General features: G+C 39.2%; 1 protein-coding gene across 1 annotated transcript; it reads right to left on the bottom strand.

Moving 5' to 3' along the window:
• Positions 1-875: 875 nt before the first annotated feature.
• On the bottom strand, positions 876-7,763 carry ak4 (adenylate kinase 4). Its single transcript, XM_026323761.2, has 5 exons — positions 7,272-7,763; positions 6,470-6,589; positions 4,685-4,857; positions 3,104-3,222; positions 876-3,000 (listed from the first exon to the last, which is right to left on the bottom strand). Exons 1-5 carry the CDS (start codon positions 7,411-7,413, stop codon positions 2,874-2,876), a joined length of 681 nt encoding a protein of 226 aa, XP_026179546.1. The 5' UTR covers positions 7,414-7,763; the 3' UTR covers positions 876-2,873.
• Between the last annotated feature and the right edge of the window lie 2,924 nt (positions 7,764-10,687).

The raw sequence follows: 10,687 nt of genomic DNA, 5'->3' as shown, positions 1-10,687 counted from the left end.
TGCACAAATAATACAAGAATTGTTATGGAGATGTCAAATCAATGACCAGAAAACGTCAGCAGGGGTCCCCATAAGGACAGTGATTATAAGGCGATTAAAACGTTTTGAAGCGCAGTTGTGCACAGTCTAGCCTTTGTGATAGTTATTCTCATGTCATGCAAGTGAGAAAAGTGTTTTTTATGTAAATATGCGCAGATTCATGCGCTGCCAAAGGCAAAGTACACAGCTGAGACTGACATCCGTCAGAGTTGTGCAGGCGTTCCCCCAATATCTAATGCACATGGGGTTTATTCACAGATCTGAGCGGATTAGACGAGACAGGCGGACGTACAGGCAGTATTCCTATCTACGCATGTCAGAGTTTGTTTTTCACACCCCCTCCTGCTGTTTCCTGTTTTTCTTACATGGCATGGACAAAGAAGCGAAGAAGCAAAAGAGAGAAGAGGGAGAGGATAAAGTTGATCCATTAGTTTTATATTTGATGGAAAGAAAGAAAGAAAGAAAGAAAGAAAGAAAGAAAGAAAGAAAAGAAAAGAAAGAGTATCCAAAGATTATTTAGAGTTATAAAAGTAAGGTTTTGTGTGGTTTCAACCAAGCAGACCGCCTCTAAAAACCCGAGCGTCATATATCTAAAAAAAAAAACTCTAACCATTTGCTAAAAACATGTTATGTGTTTTTGTGGTTACACTGCCCCCTTCGGCAGAAAAATACATGTGAAAAGATCACAGTCCAGAGAAACTGTGTGTGCAGCAGATTTAACAAATCACTATAAATCAGTCTCACACAAAACAGTAACAGGGCTTGAGGCACAGCAGCCTGACACACAGGTGTGTGGGTGTACAGTTGGTACAGTGTGTTGTGCACCAGAAAAAAGCTGCCGGGAGAAAACAGTTTTATTGCTGTTGGAAAGCAACATGTTGGGATAGTATGATATAAAAACAGTGAAGAAAAATCCACTGTGGGGTTACACAACAGCAGTAGGGTGTGGTCTGCTCAACAATGTCACACCAAATTTGAACAACACAGACTAAGCATATATTGTCCTATTGTACTGACATATTGTAAATATTGTCCTACACCGCAGAAACAAACATGTAAATCAACTGCAAATGCTGTACAGTCTTCAGTAGACATGTTCTGATTCTATAAAACCACACAGACACCTCAAGACTTCATACTTTTGCTGCTGAAGTCACTGAGACAGTTGGTCTTTTTCTGGCCAGGAAGCATTTTTTAAGCAACTTCACCCATTGTTCCAACTTGGGACATGAGTTTTTTATTTATTTGTTTATTTATTGACAAGATGTCATTTTATTACAGTGTGACGGTCAACTCAAAATATGTCTTAAAAGGCTGTACAACATATAACAGCCAGCACACTGCCACCACTCCAGATAAGGGGGTGAAAAAAGCAAACAAAACATCATCATTCAAAAAAGAAAAGAAACAGAAAAGAAACATTTTACTGTGTAAACTTGAAACATATGGCAAATGAAAAATGTGATAAAAGAAAGTTTGAACGTTATAAAGGAAGTGTTGGCCAGTATATTTATATGTGGTGTGCTATATATGGTCAATCACTGAATTAGCGTACGCTGTTATTTCTAGGTTTTCATGTGAAATTTGGTGATAGAAACTGACTAGATGGTTTCAAAACTGCTGAAAGTGCAGAAAAACTGCAGTTGTTGGTCTTTATTACACACACCGGTCACTAATGTGTTTGCACTATAGTAAAAGGTAAACACACATTTAGTGCAATTTTGTGCTAAATACTTTGAGCCATAAACAAGCTTCAAACTCTTATTAAAAAAAATCTAAATCAAAAAAATTTGGTCAGTTTATATTTTGGTCATCCTGCAGTAATGGTTTATACATTCAAACAATCTGAAAATTAAGACCTTTAAAAATATGACCATCCAAAAATCATAAGTGACCTATTTCTGAGTGTATTTATATAATATATTTAAAGGAATGTAACAACATTTAAAAAGTGGACTGGTCCAGTACCAGCCCAACAGCAACTGTATACACCTCTACAGCATTCCAGCAGAAAAACAAAGAATAGCTGTTTAAACAGTGCACCATAATTGATAGATTAAAACCACAAACGCTGCAACGCTGAAGCCAAAGAATCTGAAAACAATGGGCAAAAAAAAAACGAACCCTAATAACACCTATCAAAGACTGCTTTTGGTTTGAGTTATGACACAGTGTAGTGTCAGTATTGCTCTGTCAATCTTTCAGTTAAGATTACGGTAAGACTGGGTTTAATAGAAATCATTTTCTTGTGCGTATTATAATCAGTAAAAGTACAACTCTTCTGTTTCAGAATGTTATGAAGTACTTGCACATTGGAGGGTAAGAGAAAGATTTCACTCACAAACTGTTCAGAGTATATTCATAGAGGTAACAGTGTCATATTGTCTGCTTCATTATAAACAGAATTTAAAATGGAACCACTCAAATGCGTATTGATAACAGATATAGGTAAGTAATGTATCCTCCCATTAAAGTTGATTTTTAGATTGAAAATAATGTAATAGAGTTCTGTTTAATATTTAAATCACTTTATGTTTTGGGTTTTGATTTAATAACTGAAGTACTCTGTCGTTTTTTAATGAATAAAATATTGGTTCAAGAGAGTTAGTGTAAAAAGAAATCCTGTATTTTCTATTTATGTTGTATACAACCAGTCTTTTATAAACTAATAAATGATTGAACCTCAAACATGTTGGCAGGCTACAGCTTTGATCAGTGTCCCAGTCTGTTAATGTGGAAGCTGAAAGCTGACACCAAGGCCAGCTTGTAGAAACAGCCTGCTTCCTCTGGTGGCCTCTTGATGCTTCCCTGCGGTCTTTTATTTCAGAATAGTGTCAGGGTGTCTGAGTTTGGGAGGTATCTAATGGCTGTATGTGCAGCTTGGTGCTGAGGAGAGAGTTGATATAAGGCCAAATCCGGTCTGTCTCTGTGCCAGAAAATGAGTGCAGGATTCCCTGTGACCTGAGTGAAGAAACAAGAGAACCAATAAGGAGGAAATATGGGTCTAACAACAGTTACTATAGCTTCTAAATGCTGAGTACTCCACTTTGCTGCATTTACTGACTTGTATAAGTCTATGACAGGCTTGGCCACATCCTTGTAGTGTCTGAGTCTGGCCATCAGGGCTTCTGGCTTGTCGTCATCATGCTGAATCAGAGGCTCCCCAGTGATGTCATCCTTGCCCTGAGGAAGGCAGTACAAGGTCAGACATGCACTACGCAACAACAGTGCATTAAACAATGCATTAAAATTTTACAACAAAGGGGATTACAACACAACATAGTGAAATAAAATGGTAGGCACAACAACTTGGTCAATATCTGGATCTTCTGGATCTTATATTATATATAGATATACAGAACATTACAGCTTTGTAGCTGATATGCCACTTCTTTTATACTTAGATCACAAATTGCTGTATGCAAAAATGCTACAGTCATCCTAAAATGATATCATCATCCTGATTTTAATTGCCTTGCAGGGCAAAGGAGCAATCAGTTCCATTGTCCTGTCTTTCTTTTCTAGATCTTCTTCTTTTCCTTTCGGGGCTGCTCCCTTCAGGGGTCGCCACAGCGACTCATCTGCCTCCATTTAACCCTTTTCCTCTGTATCCTCCTCACCCACACCAACGATCCTCATGTCCTCCATCACTACATCCAAGAACCTCCTCTTTGTTCTTCCTCTAGGCCTCCTTCCTGGCAGCTCTAACCTCAGCATCCTTTTACCAATGTGTTCACTGTCCCTCCTCTGAACATGTCCAAACCATCTCAAACTGGCTTCCCTGGCTTTTTCTCCAAAACATCTAACATGAGCTGTCCCTCTGATGTCCTCATTCCTGATCCTATCCATCCTGGTCACTCCCAGAGAGAACCTCAACATCTTCAGCTCTGCTACCTCCAGCTCTGCCTCCTGTCTTTTTCTCAGTGCCACTGTCTCTAAACCAGACAACATTGCTGGTCTCACCACTGTCTTGTCCACCTTTCCTTTCATTCTTGCTGACACTCTGTGTGTGTGAAAGCCAAACAACACTCTTCCTTTTTCAACTTCCACCACTTGGTCCTCTGCTCTGCCCTTGTCCTCTTCATCTTCCTCACCACCAGAGTCATCCTACACACCACCATCCTATGCTGTCTGGCTACACTCTCCCCAACCACTACTTTGCAGTCACTGATCTCTTTCCCTGACAAAGTCCCTACATGTAAACAATGTTCCAGAAAGACATATGGCCTCAAAACGAAGAAGCAGATAAGTGGTACTGCTTACAGAGGGCACCGAAAGCTTTGGAACAGTTTTGCACTGAATATTGGGTGAGCAATGTCATGCTTCTATAAACAAAACTCTACTTACAGAGGTATATTTTCACAAATGGACTGTTACTGTAAATAATGATAACACAGTTATCAGTTTTTTCTCATAATTTTTTTATATGAAAGGTCCATGTAATTTTGTGCTGATTTCATGACAATAGAGACAAAGTTCTTAGATTGTTGAGGTTACTTCAATTATTTGTAGGGAATGGTGTAGGGAATAAACATAAAGGACAAAACTCCCCTCAAGAAAATCAGCAAACTACCACAAATTTTTAAATCCCAAGCAGAATATTTTAGGCCATTTAATTATAATGTCACTTCTGGACTTTTGAGACCTGCACTCGAGGTGGGTTGAAGCCCATGTTGTAGACTCTACCGCTGGCTGGATGAATCCAGCGATCGCTTAGTCGCTCGCTCAGTGTCGAGTAGGGGACGTTGAGGCTGATGACCAAGTCGAGCTGATACAAATTGTTCAGGGCCAGGGCCTGAGGCAGCGTCCGGGGAAAACCTACCCAGATGTCAGAGATAGGAGGGAGCATGTGTGAGGCATCATCAACCAGGAATAAACAGTTTGTGCACATTTTTCAATCAACTATATTCAAGACTGAACTGTTAACATGAGAACATGCTGAACATGACTTTGTCATACAATGTCTTTTCCAGATTAAATGTTCGATAACATTAGTCGCTGATAGCAAACAAACACACTCCATGAGTTTCCAGTGTTCCCCAAGTTGTTACATAATAACCAGATGAATATGAACAAGTTTACTGTGAATTTACTCAAATAAACTATGCTCTCAGTTACACGACCACTTGTAATAACAAGGCAAGATAAATAAATAAAATAAAAGATGATGTGAGGGAAAGAGACAGGGAGCAGGTAATAAATCATGTCTATACACTGTATATTTTAGGAGGATATATGTGTGTCGATGAGTTCGGGTCTTTTTGTTGAGGAACCAACTGCAACATACATACGTTTGAAAACTCAGAAACATGTAGCATATCATGCCAATCGATGTGCTGCAGACACTTAATAACAAGGCCTATCAGCGATTAATGCAGGCAAGTTTGTGTGTGCATGTCTGAGTAACCTTGATTTCTGTTCTCTCTTCTCTTGCAAAATTATTTGTTTGCTGATCTTGTTTCAAGGTTTAAACCAGAACAACACAGACCAGTTTGTTTCATCAGTGTTTGGCATCTCTTACGAAAATAGTGGATAATAATTAACTGTGTAAAAGACACAATAATTGTTAATCATCTTAGGATATCTCATATGTTACTAATAGATCAAATTAAATATGTTACCATCTTCCTCAAAAGGACATGAAGATTTTCACTGAATACTTTCCATTTCTCTTGTACTTTTCTATATACATGGCAAAAATGTGAAAATGTTATTTATGTATTACATACACAAGGATTTCCAATATATTCACATGTAATATATTATTAGAACAGGACAAGTATTATCACTCCATAGTGACATGATTTCCACCCAAATTGTTTCAGTTATTTCAGTGACTACTTACTAATGTAACAAAGGTCACTCAGTGAAAGCTTGGCACAGAATGTGAACAAGTCATAACTTGCAATGAAACTTGCAATAGAGATCAATAGAGAGCAAACAAGCACAGGGACCTTTGGTGACCCTGCTGATATAAGAGCAAAAATAAAATTTGATGCATATCCTTGAACTTTGATTTGACCGCTGATTTAAATCTGATGTAAATTTTCCATGAATTCTCAGCTGAGAACATGTACACACCTCCTGGTACCTAGGTGTAGTTGTTATTATCCACTGATGTAGGGTAATGTACAGAATATTTTACTGTAGCTATTCCTCAGCCTCAAGCATAGGAGGAACCATACATGGCACATGTCTGTAAGTATAGAGGTTTTTTTTGAGGGGGTGACCGCCGGGATGCCCAATCAGATTTAAAGGGTGGCTGACAGTTCCCATTACTGGCCATGACGGCTGTATTATGATCATACTGTATTCCCTTATTACTATGATAATGGCCTGCTCCATACTGCATGAAGCTGATTTACCATAATCCATCAGTAGAAACCATGCACTCTTAATGTAATATAAACAAAAACACAGATATTCTCACCATCCAGCAGCCAGCGGTGGCTGCTCAGCTTTTCCAGTCTAGGTAGCATGAGGCTGGTCATCACATGGTCAGGCACCAGCATGCCTCTTTCTACATAGGTCTTCACCAGTAAACCTGCCTCTGATATACAACAGACAGGTAAAAATAGACAAACATATCTGAGTCTGCTTCCTGACTTGGCCTGTTGGTCCAGGTTTTGATATAAGGTGCAGGAACCACTTAAGATCTTGTTAATGCCATTAATCAGACTGTAAACAGTGAAATGGTTCAAACTGACACTGCAAACTCCTGCTTCTAACATTTTCTATCTTAGTTATTTATAATTACACTGAAAACACTTGTGTCAAAATTCATGCCAAGTCACTGCATTCATTAAACAAACACACTGAACCCATTGAATTCCCTGGCTTATAAATCCTTCGATTTTATGTAAAGCAAATCAAAATGCTTAGTTACTCAATCCGGCAAGTCGCAACATTACTGAGCTAGAAAGACTCACATACTTTTACTTAACTCAGTTTTATTATCAGTATACAGGATCTTGGCACATGCTGGGAATCAAATTAACACCAGTTGGTGAGGAAGTTTGCATGTCTCTTTCTGCAGCTTTGAGGGATAAAGGCTTGTGTCAAATGAGCTTTTAGGAAACAACCATGGACCAGAAAATGCATATGCAGATGCTTCATTCTGCAGATTTTCTGTCTTTTACAGCTATAACTACTTTTGTGACAATAATAGTGATTTTAAGAAGAACATTCAAACTTAACAGATGCAGCAGGCTACATTGGCAAACTTATTCTACCTGTATTTGCCGTTATGCTCTCTCGTAGATAGTGGCCACTGGAAAGATATTGCAGGCCAAAACTTTGCGCAATTCTCTTGGATATAGTTCCTTTCCCTGATCCTGGAGGACCCATGATAGCAGCTCGGAATAACTTGGCCATGTCTTCCTCAAAAACTGCTTCTGTAAAGCCCCCGAGATGCCCAAATGGTAGCTTTTCCTCTTCCTAATCAGTTGCACGCATGAGCAATTAAACAGGTCCAAAGCCTGGGTGCCTTATAGTCTACTCTTGCGACGTAAAATTCAGTTTCTCTCTGGAGTCTGCGGTTCTTTACGCAGAGCCCACGGCTGTGGCTCGGAGCAAGTCAACTGCCTCTTTCCTCCTTTCTTTCACTTCTCTTCGACATACATTGCGCTTGTCTACGTCTTTAAGAACGGAGACTTTTCTCTGCGAATGAATGAGGGAGTCTCCACAACGCCCTATTTTTCTGCGCACATCATCCAGGAAAAATGCGGATGACTGATTTGAACGAACTTCGCGGGGTGAACTGGTCACTGTAGTTTTTATATACAAGTGATTTTCAACTGTTGTATTACTGTAAACCAGTGGCTATGCTCTTCCTCAAGAAAAGGGAAACTGTGATAATCCAGATTTTACAAGCACATGACCATTTATCCACTGATCTATCTAGTTCAAACGAACGACAAAGAACGACAAAGACGTTTTTGACAAATTAACATAATGACAAACTAAATAGACTCAAATAATTGCAGCATATCTGAAGTGAAAGAGGGAATGACTTTCTGCACAGTCTGTCCGTTATCAGTATGTTTGGGACGCGTTATGATAAAGTTGTTGTTTTGATCAGCAACTGCAAAGAAAATCACAGAACTCCACCTCCAATACACGTTGAGACTAGAAACAAAGTGTAATGCCATTAATTTATTTAAAAGGAAAAAAAACAGAACTGGGTGGGTCAGGCTATTAGCCAATAATTATTCGATCATATAAAATATTTATGTTTGGCTTAAATGGAAATATGCGCAGTTGTATAACAGCAGCAATCGAGTTTTTAACTAATGTTGAATTTACCAAACTTCTGCAATGAATATATAGGTAAGAAGGTTCCTATAAGTGGGCTATTTTTGGATTCCACCACTTGTTGACAGCATTTCTCTCAAATCTTTTATTATTGCTTATGGTTCATGGGGCTACAGTTTCTTGTGGTCTGCATTGCTGGCAGCAGGCGCAGTAAAGCACACGAGTCACTGTCATTCCGCGCAACATTTGCGGACGGGAGGGATCTGGTGAGTACTTGTTGCGAGCCATACGGCGGCGGCAGCGTCCCGGAGCTGTCAAACATTGCGCACAGCCTTTAGTCTTCAGTCAGTGGAGTAACCAGACTAATCCACCAGACAAACAACTCGGAAGATTAAGCTTTTTTAGTCTGTCGAAACTAGTTTTTATCTCCGCACCCGGAAGCCTTTTTTTAAAATCATGATCATTTTGTCACATGGTTTTGGAGAATTCAATAACAACAAAAAATGGCGACAATCACGTTGCTCTGTGTGGTCTTGCTGCGTCATTAAAAATATTCATGTAAACACGAGGAATTAAACGGGGAAATCGCAGGTAGGTGTGTTTAATATTTGTTCTGTATTTAAAGCGGGTTAGATATAATTAAGAATAAATGATTATATTTAGATCCTTATAGCATGCTGTTTGTTTTTGCCCAGAAAAGGGGTGTGTAGGATGCAATGCTGGGCGTTAACGTTTGGCTGCACAACATTCAGTACGAACATTGCACTTATATTTTGCGTTTAGTCGCTTGTTAAAGAGCATATTTACCCAAAGCGAAGCAGGTGTGCATGCTTTGATTGAATGACACGAATAACGGCGTTGTTTACATTCTGCTAACTTTTGTTTATTTGTGTACCAGCAACAAGCTCGGGCACGGCTTATTTCAGTTCGCTCGTAGTCTTTATTCTTTCACACGAGCATTTGGATCATTGACGCCTGTTCCTGTGTTGCCTTTACTCTCAGCAGGTTATAAGCCATATCTCACTTATTTACATTGGGTGGTTTATGCAACATGGACGCGCTTTCTCCACGGGTTCTTCCACGGTCACGGTTGACAACCAGCGCAAAGCATTCAGCCCTGACAACGTCTCTGTGCTCTGCCCTGTGCAGTTACTGAACGTTGCTTTGCTGTCCACGTCTGACACGAACATTTTTGGCCAGTGCCCTGTGCAGCGGGGCTAATGGAGTTGTTTACATGAAGTGCGGAGGGCGGACTGGGGGAGGAGGAGCCGCTACGTCGGCGAGCGACGCGACCGGACTGCTCGAGAGGCTCCTCGCGCCGAGGGGGGCGGAGCCAGCGAGGAGGATCATAACAAGTCTGACGTCACTCGGCCTTGTGGTTGGTATGAATAATATACAGTAGATAAAAAAAAAAAGAAAAAAAGGGCTTTGTCTCTACCAGGTCCTAGCAGGAAGCAGGTGAGGGGAATAATCTTTGGTTTATGAGATGAAACATTAACATGCCCTGTGAGGACCAGAAGACTGGAAGCAAAGAAATACAACTAATACAAAACTAACTAAATAAATAAATAAATAAATAACAATATCTTTATATCTCCAAGATTGTTTGCACTGTTGGTTGCAGTTTTACTCCCATTATTAACTATGCTTTTCAGTTAACAGGTAGATGTTGCTTAAATATAATTAAAAGTAATCTTGTTTGCTAAACATGATCAGCGTGTCTAACAACACCCAAGTACTCTATCAAACAGATGGATGAATCACAACATCAGACCAGTAGGTACACTTTTTTATACCACACCCATGTAAGTGAGTAATAAGACAGTCTCTTCATCATACGCTATAATGGAGTCTGTCCTTTGCAGGAACATGTTGCAATTCTACATTGGTTGTGCAAACAGCAAAAAATATTGTATCTCAAAGACCTTAATAAATTGATTAAAAATGTTTAAGTAGCTTACATGTGGGAACTTATCACTTTGAATATGTACTGCTAAGATGCTTTTACCAAATCTATAATTCTTCTGATACTAGCAGTAGGATGTAGGTTAAAGGAAATCTGTTATTGAGATTTTTTGAGCCCATTGTGGCATAAAGACAGATTATCATCCACTAGATTTTACACATCTCACAGCCTCATTTAATATATTTGTATGTTTATGGTTGTTCCAAAAAATATTATTTTTGTATCTTTTTACCTCCAGTTTAGTTAGTTTTTGGTTTCTAGTAATCTTATTTCCTCAAACTGTTATGGAATTATGAAGGTTTACTGTAAATCCTTCAGTTGGAGTGCAGAAGACTTCCTGCTGGTGATCTTTGGTAGAACAGATATTGCAAACTAATTCAATTATGTGATTATGTTACTCTGTAGATTAATATATGGATGTTATAATGT

This window comes from Mastacembelus armatus, chromosome 4 (assembly GCF_900324485.2).
Source record: "Mastacembelus armatus chromosome 4, fMasArm1.2, whole genome shotgun sequence".
Lineage (NCBI taxonomy): Eukaryota > Metazoa > Chordata > Actinopteri > Synbranchiformes > Mastacembelidae > Mastacembelus > Mastacembelus armatus.
Note: the sequence above shows the minus strand (reverse complement) of the source record. Positions and strands in the feature narration are given on the sequence as shown.